General features: G+C 57.7%; 1 protein-coding gene across 2 annotated transcripts in view; it reads left to right on the top strand.

Annotated features, from left to right (window-relative positions):
- The window catches only part of CTIF (CBP80/20-dependent translation initiation factor), a 183,110-nt gene extending 167,360 nt beyond the window's left edge, over positions 1-15,750 (top strand). For both annotated transcript variants that reach the window (XM_006763644.1, XM_015563838.1), the window contains 2 exons: positions 11,428-11,481; positions 13,051-15,750. In XM_006763644.1, coding sequence (XP_006763707.1) covers positions 11,428-11,481; positions 13,051-13,266 — 270 coding nt within the window. In that variant the 3' untranslated portion in view covers positions 13,267-15,750. The remainder of the gene's footprint in view (positions 1-11,427; positions 11,482-13,050) is intronic.
- Positions 15,751-16,263: the final 513 nt, after the last annotated feature.

The raw sequence follows: 16,263 nt of genomic DNA, 5'->3' as shown, positions 1-16,263 counted from the left end.
ACGATGCTCTCCAGGTCCCTCCATGCTGTCTCAGGGTTAAGAGATCCTTCTTTTTTGCTGCTGCATAGCATTCCGTGGTATAAATGTACCACAGCTTTTTTTATCCACTCATCTCCTGATGGGCACTTGGGCTGTTTCCAGATCTTCGCTACTGTAAATTGTGCTGCTATGAACATAGGAGTGCATGCATTCTTTCAGATGGGTGCTTTGGGTTTTATAGATATATTCCTAGAAGTGGGATCACTGGGTCAAATGGCAGTTCCATTTTCAATTTTTTCAGAGAACTCCATTATGTCCCCCAGTTATTTAGTGAAAGACCCTTAGCTTGTTTCCAGGTCTTAGCTATTGTAAATAATGTATAGCCAGTGTTTTCAAAAGAATTATCTCCCCACGTGCTGTCTCTTTGAGGAAACCTAGACAGAGTGGGTAGCTGTGCAGCGAGATTGGTGGGTGACTGAGTCGGGATTAGAGCCCAGGCAGTTTCACTGATCAGTTCCCATCACTGACCTGCTTGTGCAATGTCCGTGTCCCTGACAGACTAGTGGATCTAGGATAGCAGTTCTCAACCTGGGGGTCGAACGACCCTTTCACAGGAGTTGCCTAAGACCATCGGAAAACACATATATAATTACATATTGTTTTGTGATTAATCACTATGCTTTAATTATGTTCAATTTGTAACAATGAAATTGGGGGTCACCACAACATGAGGAACTATATTAAAGGGTCGTGGAAGGTTGAGAACCACTGATCTAGAAGGACAGGATCCATGCCTCCTTGTTGAATGCATAAATGAATGAATGCATGAATGAATGAATGAAATTATTTCCATCCCTTCAGACTCCCTGGCAGGGGGGATGAGGGGTGTGCAGGGCCTGCCGTCCTGCAGGTCTATATGTCACTGGGGAGGCTGCATCCCAGGGGACAGAGAGGCCCTTTAAGTGACTGTGTCCCAGCACACACTTTCCTCCCAGTCCATCCACAGGTCTTCTGAGAGAGACAGCTGGGCACAAGGCCTTGTGTGAGGAAAAGCTAGTCGAAGGAGACCCTCCACTCCACTTAGAACTTAGTAAAACCAAACAGGGCTGTGAATAGAGAACTTCTGGCTACAAAGGTTAGAGGAGGAGGTCAGGGAAGGCTTCTCGGAGGAGGAGGGCTTTGCAGTCAGTCTTGAGTGAGCCAGTAAATGGAGCCAAGGTGGGAGAAGGCAGACCCTGCAGAGACAACGAGGAGCAAAAGCTGGAGGTAGATGGGAGTGGATGCATGTGGCTGGACTGGAGGTCTGTGGCCGGGAGGGAGAGGGATGTGGGGCCCCAGGCGGGAAGTGGGCCAGGGAGCGCCTGAGTGCAGGCTAAGCCCTTTCTCCTCTTGCATCCTGGTGGTCCACATGCATGGGGACCACAGAATACTGACTCACATGCTCACTCACTCGAGAAGATCCTCTAACTTAGATAAAGGGACTCCACGTTATGGAAAGATGTGTTCTGCTAAGGAATGGCTCTCGGGCCAAACACACTTCCAGGTGCCAACGAAATACTCTTACCTCCGCCTTCGCCTCGGCTGACAGCACTGAACCAAATCCCTTCTGCCGTCCCTGCCGCCCAGGCCTGCCCGCCCCTCTGCTGGTGGCTGCTGCTCTGAGGACAAATGCTAATGATGCCTTCAGCACAGCCCTAGCGTTCTCTGCTTCACTGTCTCAGGCCCCGAGGCCCCTGCCCAGATGGCCCTTGGTCACTGCTTTCCACCCAGACTCACCACAGAACCAGCTGAGCTCCCTTGGCCAAAGGACAGAAGTCCAGCCCAGCTTCTGCGGTGTGGCCTCACACGCCACCCTCCACCCCGGAGCCTGGCACCTGTGTCTCGTCACCGGTCGGTGCAGGCATTGAATCGTCTTCAGTCGGGCGTGCCAAGACTACCGTGTTGAAGAGGGCACGGCTTCTTCAAAATGCCATGCTCGGTAGCACAGCCAGGAGCCGGTGTGCCCCTTCTCCCGCCCCTCACAGCCCTTTGTGGTTACCGAGCCCTCCCCGCTCACACACACACACAGACTTGGCATACCATGCGGAGCCTAAGAAGTTTCTTCCCGGGCTCGAGGAGGGTGGCTGGCACAGCCCTTCAGATAACCACGTGCCCTGATGAGTGAGCAGGGGGCGCCCTGGGCTCTCAGATCAGGCCCTTCCTCTGAAGCCGGTGGCTCACCCTCTGGGCTCTGCCCTCCTCAAGTGCCCCCCAAGACTGCAGAGAAGCCCGCCATCTCTGTCCACAGTGACCTCCCCACCAGCCTTCTTCTTCCTAAGGACGCTTCTGGGTCTGCTCCATGAAAGGAAACATCTTGCACCCCTGGGAGGCGTCCCGTCTTCCCTGAGCTGCCCGCCCTGCTCTGATGAGCATAACCACAGGAGAAGGCAGGGAGGCGGTGGGGAGGGGAGGCCTCGTCCAGGGACTCGGGTGGCTGGACAGCGGCTCGGCTGCCCGGGAAAGCTTACCCAGAGGAGGAAAGGGCTGTTGCGCAAGCGAGCTGGGCGCTCGGAGCTGGCCCGCAGGCCCCTGGCACGCGCGGGCCCTGTTAGGAAATCAAGGAGCCGCTCTGTCTGCTTTCCAGCAGGCGCCACTTCTTTTTCCACTGCTTTGCTCAACTCACGGCCTGGCTCCGGGGCCAGGCTGGCGGTGGGCGGGCAGGCGGGCATCCTCTGCCACAGGCCTGGTGCCTGGGAGCGCCTGCTCTTGCCTCGGCTCGTGTTGTCACAAGCGCCCCACCGAGACTGCAGACTCATGCTGATAAGACCAGCCGGCTCGGTGGCCATCTCCCAGACCCTCGGGGAAGGATTCCAGACGACTTCCTTCTGGGTTGAGCGTCACTGTCCTTATCTCCTTTCCTGCCAGGCGGGGACTCCTCACTAGTCGCACACAAATGAAAACCCTACCCCGGACCCCAGACAGACAGCTCCACATCCATGCAGGGGGAGGGCTTGCCCCTGGCTCCGTTCAACCTATCGGTCGGGAGGCGAGCAGGAAGTGCACGTTGAGATAATATTATAAATTTGATCCAGAAGGGGGCAGGTTGAGAAGGGCGTCCAAAAATCGGAGTCGCCTTGGTGTCTGCTGTGAAAGCTCTTGGACCTGTCAATCAATTGAGATATTTCTTGGAGGAAAAACAAGCAGGGGGTGGGCCAAAGGCCAATCGCTAGGTTCAAGGGCAACTGGGATAGAGAGGGGGGGCCCTTCGAGGGCTGAGTAAGAGGAGTGGGGTGGGAATAAGAATGAACGCAGGCACGGCCCCACCCCTGAGTGTCTTGCAGGCCGGAGAATTGCCATTTCATGGAACATGGGACCTGGTGGGTAGTCGTGGGGAGGTGGGAATGTGGGAAACTGAAGCCCTGGGGTGTCAGCTGGTGGCCTGGCTCCCGGGGCTCATCGCTGTGAGAGCTGAAAGCAGACCCCAGCCTTGCGACGCCTGCCTCTGTTCCAGGCTTGGTGTGCCTCCTCGGGACAGGAGAGCCGCCTGCCCCAGGCTCGCAGGCTTGCTCGGGGGCTGTGCTTCCTGGAGGCAGAAGGCTGGCCCCGTTGACCTCTCAAGGGCTCATCCAAGCCCCTGGTGGCTGACTTCTACGGGCGAGTTGCTATGGGGACTATAACTTTGAATTTCCTGGCTCTGGGGCTGTGAAAATCACAGCCTGAACCTTCCGTTGATGTGGGTTTCTAGATTAATTTCCTGTTTGATTGTTTACTTTAGAGAGCGGAAAATGCCTTTGCAGGCAGCTCGCTCCCTCCACCAAGACGCTTATCACACCCTCCCCCACACCAGCAAGGTCAAGTCCAGGACTCAGTGGGCGGAGGTGGGGAGCCAGGGGGTGGGACCAGGAACCAGGGGTGGGGGGCGGCACATGTAAGAGCAGATGGCAGCCTGGGGCCCCCTCCCCTGCCCTGCCCTCTCCTGGTGCCAGCCGAGGGTCCCAGCCCAGTGACCTGTGAGTTCAGAAACTGCCTGTTGTGGGCCATCTGCCCACCACCTGCGCCCCAGGTCTGGCTCCCAGCCAGCCCAGAGCCCTCCCCTGTCTCGGGAAGCTGTTTTGTGCTGAGTCAGACACCGAAGGCAGTCATTCCTTCAGGGGGGTGTCCAGAGGGTACTGTGAGGGGGCTGCTGGTCCCAGGTGCCACAGGACACCCAGGTGCCTCCGGGCTGTGCAATGCTGGCCAAGCTCCCCAGGGAAGCTTAGAAAATAACTGCTCTCCCCTGGGCCCCGCTGCTGCAGCCGAGAGCAACGGACAGTGTGCCCGGTACCATAACCGGCCTGTTCCTGGCTCCCGTCCCTGGGGAGCAGTTAACGCTCAGGCTCACGCCAGGCTTGGCGGCAGGTGGCACGGTCTCCTGCCATGCTGACCACCTCTCGCCAGGATCCTGTAGGGCTGCTTTGTCACCTTCAGAGCCCTGCCCACCCCCCCGCGAAACCCGCAGAGAGGCAAGAGCACTGACCCCCTGCATACATGGGGTCCCTGCGGCCGGAGGAGGGGAGGGGGACCAGGCTGGAGGTCTCCCAAGCCGTCAGATGGTACCTGGGGTAAGATCTCCCAAGCCCTCACCGCCCCTTCCCTTGTTAAGGTGACTACATAAACACCACTTTGGGGAGCACAAGGAACCCTAGTCCTAGTCACTTTGGGATGTGGGGTGAAAACCAGAATCATCGCAGGCAACCGGGGTGGGGGTGTGGTCACCGCCTTTTTCTGTCCTCTCCCCACCGGCCTTGATGATGTGGGCCTCCCTGGTAAGGCAGTGGTCCTGCCACCTGACTGTGGAGGCAGATGAGACCTGGGTTCCATGCCTGGTTTTCCTTTCCCATGTGTCCGTGGGGAAGTCATGTCCCTCCGCGCCTCATGCCTGCAGCTGTGGCATGAAGACCCTGCCGTGGCGTCGGACTCAGATGAACTGGTGGAAGGGTGACACGGATCTGGACGTGTGCGTACAGCTCAGCACACGAGCTAGAGCAAACACTCAGAATGTCCGTCCTCAGGAGACCCCTCCTTTTAAAAATATTTTTTTTTATGGATTTCAGAGAGGAAGGGAGAGGGAGAGAGAAATAGAAATGTCAATGATGGGAGAGGATCATTGATTGGCTGCCTCCTACACAGCCCCTACTGGGGATCCAGCCTGCAACCCGGGCATGTGCCCTGACTGGGAATGGAACCATAACCTCCTGGTCCAGAGGTTGACACGCAACCACTGAGCCACACCAGCTGGGCAGGAGACTCTGAGTGCCAAGGCCTAGGGGCTGCCTCGGGTGTGTTCTGTTTGACCTTTGGGAGAACGTCGAGCAGACGGGGGCAGTGGGCACAGAGCACAGAGCGAGCCGACAGGACAGGCAGCTCCTGGAAGACTTCCCTCAGGGAGGCCGGGAGGTGTTGACAGTGGTCACGGACAACGGCCCCGGGCTTTCAAACTCAACCCAAGGTCCTGGGAGCTCATGGCTGTAGGGACTCTGTGAACGGAACTGGCCTCCTGGCCAGGCTCCTGGCCAGGGCTTGGCCCCGAAGAAGAGCCACTGGAGCCGGGGTCCTCTGGCTCCAGTATCTGCAGGATTCAGTGTCTTCTCTGATCCCCGGATTACGTTTCCACCACCCTACCCACCCAACCCCCCCTCCAGGGCCAGCTGTGGGCTGAAGCATTCCCCCATGTGACATTTACTGTGGCCACTTTGTACGCGGCGGTTTGCAAGCTCGGCAGGAAGGAGGCTAATTATTGCCGCCGGGGCGCCTGGTCCGCAGTTAGGGTGCCTGCCCGCCTGCCCGCCCTAGTGAGGAGGGCTGGCAGCCAGGCCACAGGGCACAGCTTGGACCGAAGTCCAGGTCACAGCCATGAATTTCCTTGACATCTGACCATGGCCACCGCACTGGGGCCTATTAGGCTAGTGGAAAAGTGACATTTGGGGCGGATTTCCCTCCCCTGGCACGGAGTGATGGTAATGATGAATGTAACGCAACACTAATTCTGTTGTTCGGCTGCAGGCTGCGCGGCCTGAGCATCACACATGTACTGTGTTCATAGCCCCTCCTGGCCATTCCAGACTTGGCCTCCCCTCTCTGAGTAACCCCCTCTCTCCTGCATTCTGCCCACTCCTCTCTGCCTCTAGCCTTCACACATGCTCAGGCATTTCCCACGTTAACCACCACTCCCCTGACCCTTTGCCAGTCTTTCTCCTAGCATCTTACCCTCTTCTCTTCTTAGGCAAGTTCCCGAAAAAGAGAGGGAGAAACAGAGAAGAACAGAAACCCCAAAGCAAAAGAAAGAAATGGTGGACTCTTTCCGCCTCCATTTCCTGACCACCCTCGCCCTCCAACCCCACCTCACCCAGGGTTCCACGTGCCCCTCCCCCTGCACTGACATCCTCATGGTAAAGGTCACCCGTGGTCTCCTAATCACCCTATCCAGAGAGCCCTGGTCATTGCCCATCTTCCTTGGCCTCTCGGAGAACTTGACACCGTTGACTTTGTCCTTCTTAGAACTTTCTTGGTTTCTGTGACATCACTTCTTCCTGTTGCTCTGGGCTTTCTGACCGTTCTCCTTCACCTCTGGGGGTTCCTCCTCCTCTCCCCCCTTTCCCAGTTTGGAACCTTTATCCTCTTCTCTTCTCATGTATCCTGTCTTCCCCCAGGACTTCTCACTCACACCCATGGCCTTGACTAACGCCTGGGCACTGGTGATCACAAATAGCCAGCCCCCCACTAGTCATCTTCCCTGATATCCTCGGGGACCGTAGACGCAATATTTCTGACACTGAAATTATTTGCCCTCCTCCAAACCAACGCCTCCTGCCTTCCTAGTATCCTTGGTGATATCGCCATTTATCCAGTTGACCAAGCCCTAAACCTGGGGGCTGTCCATCTTTAAGATCGTCCTTGTCCTCACCCTCACTTCTGCCCCCTAAACACACCTCCTCAATTCAAGCATCAATTCAGAATTTCTCATCGCAGCAGCCTTCCTGGTCTCCTTGCTGCCAGTCCCACCTCCACCCTACCAGCTCCAGTCCATTCTCCACGCTGTGCAGGAAAGGATGTTTTGAAAATGCAAATATTATCTTCCTACTCTCCGGTTTAAAATCTTGCAGTGGCTCTCTAGTCCCTTCGGATAAAATTCAAACTAGTAGCATGGCATCTAGAGCCTTTTAGGATGTGGCCTTTGTGCTCTTTACCATCGTGTTCTCTCTTTCCCCCCAGCACCATATATTTCAGCATCTTGAAGTATTTGTTATTCACCAGTGCACTCTGCTAGTCCACATTTTTAGCTTTTGTGCATATGCCATATGTTGCTTCTTATGCCTTATGCCTGGCGTGTTCTCCACCACCACCAGCCCTCCTCTGTTCCAATGCCACATGCCTAGCACACTCTCTTCATTTCCCCCTACTAGACTGTACGTTGCAAGTCTTATAGTCTTGTTAATCCCTATACTTACACAGTATTTAGCACATAGTAGTTGTTGCATAAATGTTGTTGGAAGGATGGATCGATGGATGGATGGATGAAGTATGTGGATAGATGGATGGATAGCTAGATGAATGAAAGAATGGATGATGAGCCCTGGCTGGGTAGCTCTGTTGGTTAGAGCATCGTCCTGATACACCAAAGTTGCAGGTTCGATCCCCAGTCAGGGCACATACAAGAATCAACCAGTGAATGCATAAATAAGTGGAACAACAAATAGATGTCTCTCCTCCCTCTCTCTTTCTAAAATAAATCGGTAAATAAAATGTTTTTTAAAAAAGAATGGATGGCCTATGGAAGGTTGGATCTATGATGTGTGGGTAGACAGAAGGATGGGCAGATAAGTGGATGCACTGGTGGACAAATGGTTGCATGGGTGGGTGAAAAGATGGATGAATAACTTGGTGGGTGAGTAAGTGGGTGTCCAGATGGGTAGGTGGATAAATGGGTGAATGGATGATAGATAGCGGCCAACGCAGCCACAAAATAGGTAAAAATCATTTCACTTTCATGAAGACCCAGGTTGATAATTGTCACCAGTCAACAAAAGTAAGACTTAGGAGCTCCGACCAGGAAAATAGGAGTTGGCTAAGGTGGGAGAAATGGGAAATAATTCTCCGAGAAAGAGGATGCTGACCCAGGACTTCTGTGCACCTTTTAGGTCTTCTCAGACTTGCTGTCTGTCTGGCTTGTTCAAGACACTGAACTGCTGAGCCTCGATTCTCTACGTGATTACGTAGAGATAGCAGTGCCTTGGCCTTTCCCTATCTCTGCCAGAGTCACGGGGGGGCGGGACGGTGCGTACAAAGCATGGCAAGGCCTCCGGGGAAGGTCCGTGCTTATGAAGATACACATTTAATAACAGTAATCACACCGTGTATTTGAATCAAGCTTTGTACTCTTCAAAGCTCTTTCACATACGTTATCTCAATAGACTCTCAAAACAGTTCTAGGCAGGTGTTGTCCCCGTTCTCAAGCGAGGAGACTGGGGTGCGGGGTGACGAGGTGACAGGGGTCCAGTCAGTGAGCAGCGGGTCTGCTGGCTCGGAGCCTGCTGCACGCTTGTGCTGGCAGCCTATTTCAGATAGACTCCCCGCTTCTCTGCCTCCTGGAGAGCCCCGGGCACTCCTGGCCCTCTCCTTGCTGACTCAAGCCCGGTGTCGGTTCGGTTCCTCTAGATGCAGCTGTAGACGCCGATCCAGGTGCAGCAGGGGAGCAGCGGGGAGAGGCCCAGGCTCATACGTGAGGGCGCTCCTGAGGGGCAGGTGGCCTTGAGCAGCTCCCACCCCAGCCCTGTGCCAAACCGCGTGCCATGCATCGGGCATCTCCTTTGCCTCTGCCGCGTTATCCTCCCTCCTCTTGCTCTCCATCAGCCTTGCTGCCCATCGCTGTGGCCTCCTGGGCCAGTGCAGTCCTCCACCTCCCACTCCCGTCTCTTCCTTCCCTCTCCTCTTCCTGTGACTTCTCCCACACTCAGCTGGTCCTGCCTCGGCCTTGGCCCTTCTGCAGGCTCAGCCAGCCAATCGGAGCTCTGGATTGTTCCCCAGAAACCAGCCAATGACATGCACTCTGAAATCTCCTCACTTTTGCTCCTTTGTTGCTGCCCCAGCCCACCTTGGGCTGCCCCCGAGCCGTGCTTTTACGGTGGCTGTGCTAGGCTGCTGGGACTGGTTCTACGAGGCTGAAACCACACTCATGGTGAGCTGCGTGGTCGGGGTGGGCTAGCCCACCTGCCTCAGGTCAGCCCTCACTCCTCACCAGTAAGAGAAGAAGCTGTCGTCTCCAGCGCTCCCTTGCCTCCCACACACGAAGGCAGCCCCATAGGCCCTTCCGTCAGCACCCTCTTTCCCTCTCCACGGAGTGGCATCCCAAGCAACCAGCCCGGCTCCATCCTGGGCATGCCTTGGGCAGCATGCCCATGCCCTGTGGACCTTCCGTCGGGGACGCTGGGATGCTCCCACCAGGCCGCCTTTCTCCCCAGTCGATGTCGGGCCTCCCACAGCCTGACTCCAAGCACCTTGGCCTCTCCCCGAGGGAGGATGTGATGGGTGTGCCCACAACAAGTCTCCGGCAGAGACAATAGGACAGGAATGCATTAGCTTCCGAACAAACACTGTGTGGGCTCGCACAATTGCCTTGGATTCTCGTCCAAGAAACACAGTTCGCTGTTCGAGGGCGAGGGTGGCTGGCCTGCCCCAGCCCGCCCACTCCCCTCTCTGTGCCAGAGACTTTGACAAGTAGGCTGCTCCTTCCCCCACCCCAGGGTCCTCAGCCCCCAGGGCGGGCAGCCTTGCCTTCTCCAGCAGACGAAAGGCTTTTCTTCCCCAGAGCGATGGCAGAGACGGGCCGGCCTGCCCACCCAGAGTGCCCGCGCCTGCCACCACCTTTTTAAAACACTTTTTTGTCATAAAATATACATAACGTAAGATGGGTTGTTCCAGCCGTTCTTGCGTGTACCGTTCAGGGGCGTGAGGTACGTTACTGTTGCCAGGCAACCATCCCCACCACCCATCCCCCGGGCTTTTCATCTGCCCACCTGAAACCCTGGCCCATCGCACAGCAGCTCCCAGGACTCCCCCCGCTAGCCCCGGGCACCCACCAGTCCACTTTCTGTCCCCATGAACACGACACCTCCTGGAGGTGGGACCCTACAGTAGTTGTTCTTTTTTTTTAATTTCTTTATTGATTAAGGTATTACATATGTATCCTTATCCCCACATTACCCCACACGCATGTCACAAATGGTAAGAATGCCTTCATTTTACAGCAGAGTAGTATTCCAATGTGTAGATGTACCACAGTTTTTTAACCCACTCATCTGCTGATGGGCACTTAGGTTGTTTCCAGATCTTAGCTATGGTGAATTGTGCTGCTATGAACATAAGGGTGCATATATCCTTTCTGATGGGTGTTTCTGGTTTCTTGGGATATATTGCTAGAAGTGGGATCACTGGGTCAAATGGGAGTTCCATTTTTAGTTTTTTGAGGAAACTCCATACTGTTCTCCGGTAGTTGTTCTTCTGTGACTGGCTTGTTTCACGGAGCACAGTGTCCGCAAGGTTCACCCAGCGTGGACAAATTTCCACAGCGTTACGTTGAGTGGAAGCCATCCACAGAGACTGCTCTATCATGTGATTCCGTTTACCTGGAATGCCCATAACAGGCAGATCCACAGAGACCAAGGAGCTGAGCGGTTGCCAGGGGATGGGGGTCGGGACTAACTGCTAATGGGCACGGGTTTCTTTTGGGGGCGATGAAGATATTCTGGACTTAGTGGGGATGGCTGTGGGACTTTATGAATATGCTAAGTCACTGGATTGTATACTTAAAAATGGCGAATTTGGTGTTATCTGAATTCCACATCAATTAGAAAAGCAAAAGGGAGAGATTGAGAGAAGAGACGAGGCAGTAGAGGGAAGCCTGGGTGGGGGCGTGGCCAGGTCCAGTGCTGGGCTGCCGGCCGGGGCCTTGGCCGGGAAGCGGATCCAGCCTTGGGGAAGCCGGTGGGCCTGTGGTTTGGCAGTAGAGCCCTTTGATGTCCAGAAGTCCTCCTGTAGCCAGGGCCCAGGAGCACCCAAGAGCACGGCCAAGCCCCCGCTCACCAATCAGGAAGTCTTGAAGCTAATTTCTCTGAGGATTTTCGCTGGCCAGTTGTAACTGCCAGTGATCCCGGCATCCTTGCTGCCTCTTCAAGCCCACCTGCACCTTGCTTCGCCGTGGCCTCTGACCTGGCCGGGATGCCCAGGCTGTGTCCACAGCAGTCCTCCAGGGGCTCAGCTCCCGCCCGAGAAGGCCCGGCTTCCTGGTACCCTCTGACCCTTGGAGATGCTCACTCCAGGCTGCCCCAGAGCTGGGCGGGGGCCCGGCTGCGGGGGACTGGAGCGGGCGCCCTGAGCCGTGGTCCCTGGTGCTCGCTTCGGCAGCCCAGCACTGAGATGGTCTCGCCCCCACAGCTCCTGCAGTCCCAGGACGTGAAGGAAGACGCCGTGCTGTGCTGCTCCATGGAGGTAAGCAGCGCGGGCTGGTGGGGAGCGGCTTCCTGTGTGGAATGTGAATGTTCACTGCCCGCCGCGGGCCGGAGGGGCGGAGGGCTGCTGGCTCGTGGAGAGGGTCACACGAGGGCTGGCATCGTCACCCTCCCTGTCCCCAGGGCCGCCCTCTCCTCGCACCAGGCACACACCTGAGTGACGTAAGATTCTGGGTGACCCCTGTCCCCCGATATCAACCTGGGCCTTGGTGCGGTGGAGTTTGGGGAAGGCGCCTGAGGCTTGCATCCCAGTGTCGCAGAACAGCCCTAGGGAGGTGCCAGGCCTGTCCCCCAGGTGTGGCCGCTGCTTGTGGAAACTCTTCCTCTGGGATCTGCCCGCAGGCACTGGGCTCTGGCCTAGTCACAGGGACAGACCTTTGCCCTCGGAAGACAGCCCAGAGCCATTCCGAGTGGAGCACAGTGAGGGAGGGCGTCCATCCTGGGCACCCTAGACACGCCAGGCGAGCTGAGCTCACCTCTCAGACGGCTGCTCCCCAGAATCTCGGAGGCCAGAGTACGGGAGCCCAGACCACAGCTTCGGTGTAAGGGACAGTCACTCCGGTCACGGTCGGGCTCCAGCTGCGTGACTGCAGGGAGAGCGGGGAGAAGGAGAAGGCATGTTCCCTGCCCTCAGACAGCTTCTGGTCCGGCGAGACTAGATCACACACATGCACACGCATGTGCACGCACCCCACTGGATGGGCAGCGGGGAAAAAAGTGTGGGTACAGAGCACGCATCCCGGGAGAGAGGTCAGGGTGGGCCCACGAGATGAAGAAAGCTTTCGTAACGAAGGTAGAGGCCTGCACACGGGGTGGGATGAGCTGGGGGTGGGGTGAGGCTGGGGGCGAGGTTATATGGAGAGAACGGCAGGGGCTGCTGGCCAGCAGTGCACAGCTCAGGAGGTTGGAGCTCCTTCCCAATGGGGGCTTTTCTAGGTGGTTGGGGGCCTCTGGGGGGGGGGAGCCCTCTGGCTGGCCTTCTGCCCGGTTCGTGTTTCTCTTCCCTCGTGTCACTGGTGTGGGCAGAGGTCAGTGCTGCGGTTGAGGAGGTGGGGCTGGGGCAGCGAGGAGGGAGGCGGGAAATAGGAGACATCCTGCTCTCGCTCTCAGGTTCCACATGGACACACACAGGTAACAATGACTAAGCTCGTTTCCAGAGACACAGCCCAGCAGGTGAAAATTAACTGAGTGCAGCCTGATCGCCTGTGAAGGGAGCAGGTCACACAGCCAGTGAGGGTGTGGGCAGCAGTCAGGGCAGGCTTCCTGTAGGAGGAAAGCTCTGGGGTGACAGGGAGATGTGTGCGCTCCTGGGCAGCAGGCAATATTCCGATCCCTCTTACGTCTGCCAGCAGATTGGTGGTTAAATGTGGGCTCTCGCAGTTGGCTGTTGCCGCACTCCACCCTCCCTGTGTCCGGAGGCCTGGGCCTGCACCTTCCTGAGATGATCCAGCTGGTTCTTGTCCCTGCCCCAGCTCACCCACCCAAGGTGGGTCGGGACCGCTGCCGGGCCCACGTCCTGTCCTACCCGCGCCCCCTTCTCTGCCCACAGCTGCAGAGCACAGGCCGGCTGCTGGAGGAGCAGCTGCCCGAGATGATGACCGAGCTCCTGGCCAGTGCCCGAGACAAGATGCTGTGCCCCTCGGAGTCGATGCTGACCCGGTCACTGCTCCTGGAGGTCATCGAGCTCCATGCCAACAGCTGGAACCCCCTGACGCCCCCCATCACGCAGTACTACAACAGAACCATCCAGAAACTGACAGCCTGACAGCCAGGGGCCTGGCGGGCGGCCCGCAGGCAGCTGGGCCCCGGTGCGCGGGCCAGATGGACAGGCAGGCGGACAGGGGTGGCCCTGGAGAAAGAAACAAACGGGAGGAAGGCAGGCAGAGCCGGAGGCCCGCCTGGAGCCTGGCGGGAAGGGATCGAATCCCAGGATGCCCCCCATCCGAGCCCCAGCCCCGGTGTGCGGCAGCGGCGCGGTCAGGGGAGCATGTTGCTTTTACACAGTGGCCCGGCCCTCCCCCTCCACTCCTGCTCCTCCTGCCCCTCCCAGCAAGGAGCCCGCAGGCCTTTGTGCAGGGGTTTCATCCCCTGACTCCTCCTCCAGCGGGCAGCCGGCGCACCAGGGCACCGCGTGGGTCGGAAAGGACCTCGGAGCCTGGAAAGTGGGTTGGAGAGGCGTGCATTGTTCCCGCATGCTGTCAGCCGCAGTCGCCAACTGGCAGCAGGCGACGTGTAGCAGATGTCCGGGAGGACAAAGGCAGGCACGGTCCCCACCAGCCGCCCGTCATGGACGGCCTTTGTCCACAGGGTTGAGCTGGGGACAGAGGCATCCCTTCTCTTCCAACCTTCGCGCTCCGCCCCCACCCCCACCCCAACTTCCAAGTCCTTCTCCAGGACCCCATGCCTGGGGCCTGGGCTGGGAGCAGGCGGGGAGCTGGGGGTTGTAGCTCTCCTTGCGCTCTTTTGTTTCATTGTGTTATATTTTTCAAAAGTCAGCTGCTTTGAAGTCTCCTCTCTCAATGAAAGAGCCACGATGTGATCCCAGGTGGACCCCGATGAGGGCCATCACACCCACCCCCTGTGGCTGAAGGCTCCTAGCCACAGACAGCTTGCCAGTAGCCAATTAGGGTAATTGGAAACGTCTGCCCGTGGGGGTCCCTCCGGAACCTGGGCACCTCCCTGCTCCTATTCTCGCTGCTCTCAAAGGGCCGACACCTCACACTGGGGTGCAAGGCCCTGGGCCTGGCGGTGAACCAGGCACAGCACAGGCTGGCAAACGAAAACCAAAACGCTAGGGGATGTTTTCTGCTCCACACACAGGTCCTGTCCCAACCTCTGGGTGTGTGTGGGGCGGGGGGTGTAACTACATGGGCCTAATCTCATCCCAGGCAAGACCCAGGACCCAGCCCTCCCACAGCCCAGGTCCCCATGCCCAGGGGGCTCGGGCACTGCCGCCCCCGGGCTGCTCACTGAGTCACGAGCAGTCAGGTGACCAGGCAGGGGTGCCAGGCTGTGAGCAAGGCAGGGCTCCTGCAGGAGTTGGGTCCTGGGAGCTTCCTCTGTGGAGGGAGATGGGATCAGGGCTGTTGTCACTGGCACCTGCACAGCACCCCACACACTCACCTCCGGGTCCAGAGCTCACACTGTGATGAGCCCCAGAAAATGACCGAGGCCCAGCAGCTTCCTTATCTCCTCCTTTGCCGAGGCCAGTCACTCTGGGTCCCTGGCGGCGGCCTGGCTGCCCGGTCCGGTCAGGCTGGCACGAGGTGAGGGCTGGAGGAGGCTTCCCCTTGCTGACCCCGAGTCTGGGAAAGCAGGCATGCGGGGAAGGGGCGGGGGGCAGGTTCCCCAGTACTCCCTGGCTTTCCCACCAGCTGCAACCTGCCTTCCAGCCAGGATGGGAGCTTGTGCCAGTCCCCAAAAAAGCGCCTGTGGGGGGCAGAGGGTTACCTGCAGCCGGCCGGGCGCCTCTGTCGGAGCCCACACCCTCGTGGCCCAGCCTTTGCTTTCTCCTGCTTCCCAAGCTTCCTCACACCTCCTCCCACCTTTCCTCCTCAGCCTGCACCTTTAGCCCAGCCTGGGCCGGGACGCCAGAGGCCCCCAGGAGGCCTTGAGGGAAGAGGGGGGCTGATGTCAGGGTCAGAGAGAACACAGGGGAGATCAGGATCTGGAGGAGTCAGGTGGCCCCGACAGGCCAGCAGCCGCTCCCGCCAGGCCTCAGACACACCTGTGCTGACATGGGTCTTGCTTCCTTGAAGTGTATGTGCATGTGTGTGTGTGGGTGTGTGTGTGCAGACGTGTGTGTGCACATGGGTATGGGTGTGGGTGCATCTGCTGAGAAGAAAACAGGAGGAAGGGAGAGGCCTAAGAGTGGGGGTGCAAGTCTAGAAGGCAGGAGAGTGGGCTCCCCCACTTCCACCCCAGCTCAGAGAGCAAGCTTCATGCAGGGCCCCAGATACGGTGCGTGCAGGGGCTGCTGTTCCGGGGAGGCCGGGACAGGTGGCATCCTGGGCACTGCGGGCCTCGTGCCCTTCCTTCTAGGGGCCCTCCTGGTGGTCTTGCCTGAGGGCCAACCCCTCCCTGACTGTTAGGACCAGAGTGTGAAGTGAGATATAAATATGTATACATTTATAAATATATTTTTAATTACGTGTCGTGTCACGGTGGCTCCAGGCGTGGTTTGCCTAGTTTATCCCATTGCTCGAAAGCGCTTCCTGGCCAGTCCGAGAAACAGTTTCAGCTGTTTTTTCAAAAACAGGTTGCTGCTACTTTTTTCAGACATGGAAGGAAAACGTCTAAAAAGGAATCATTTTTTTAAGGAAATAACATTAAAGGCTAAAACCTGAGACTCTGAAGCAGCTTCCCAGGAGGGACAATTCAGATGGGAACTGGGGGGCCGCGTGGGCACCCCACAGCCGCCCCTCCCCAGGCCAGGCCCCCCTCTGCTGAGGGGGACGGCCATATCCGAGTTGACCTCTGAATGTATTGGAAGGGGCAACACTGGGTATTGCATTTCTAGGGTGTGCGCGGTTCTCCCCACGGGCCCGCGGCTTTCTCGGCGCTCAGAGGCCGAGTCCGGCCATCAGGTGTGGATTCTGTCCGTCGCCCCTGCCATCAAGGCGAGGCTGTCATTGTTCTCTCCGGCAGCCAGCCTGCTCGCCGCAGCCTTGCTCCCCTAGGCCGTGTGGCTTTGCTGAGCTCTGGGACCGCTGCCTGGAGACGGCTCCTCACCCACCATCCTCGGTGAGGAGTGCACCTCCAA

This window comes from Myotis davidii, unplaced genomic scaffold (assembly GCF_000327345.1).
Source record: "Myotis davidii unplaced genomic scaffold, ASM32734v1 scaffold378, whole genome shotgun sequence".
Classification (NCBI taxonomy): Eukaryota; Metazoa; Chordata; class Mammalia; order Chiroptera; family Vespertilionidae; genus Myotis; species Myotis davidii.
Note: the sequence above shows the minus strand (reverse complement) of the source record. Positions and strands in the feature narration are given on the sequence as shown.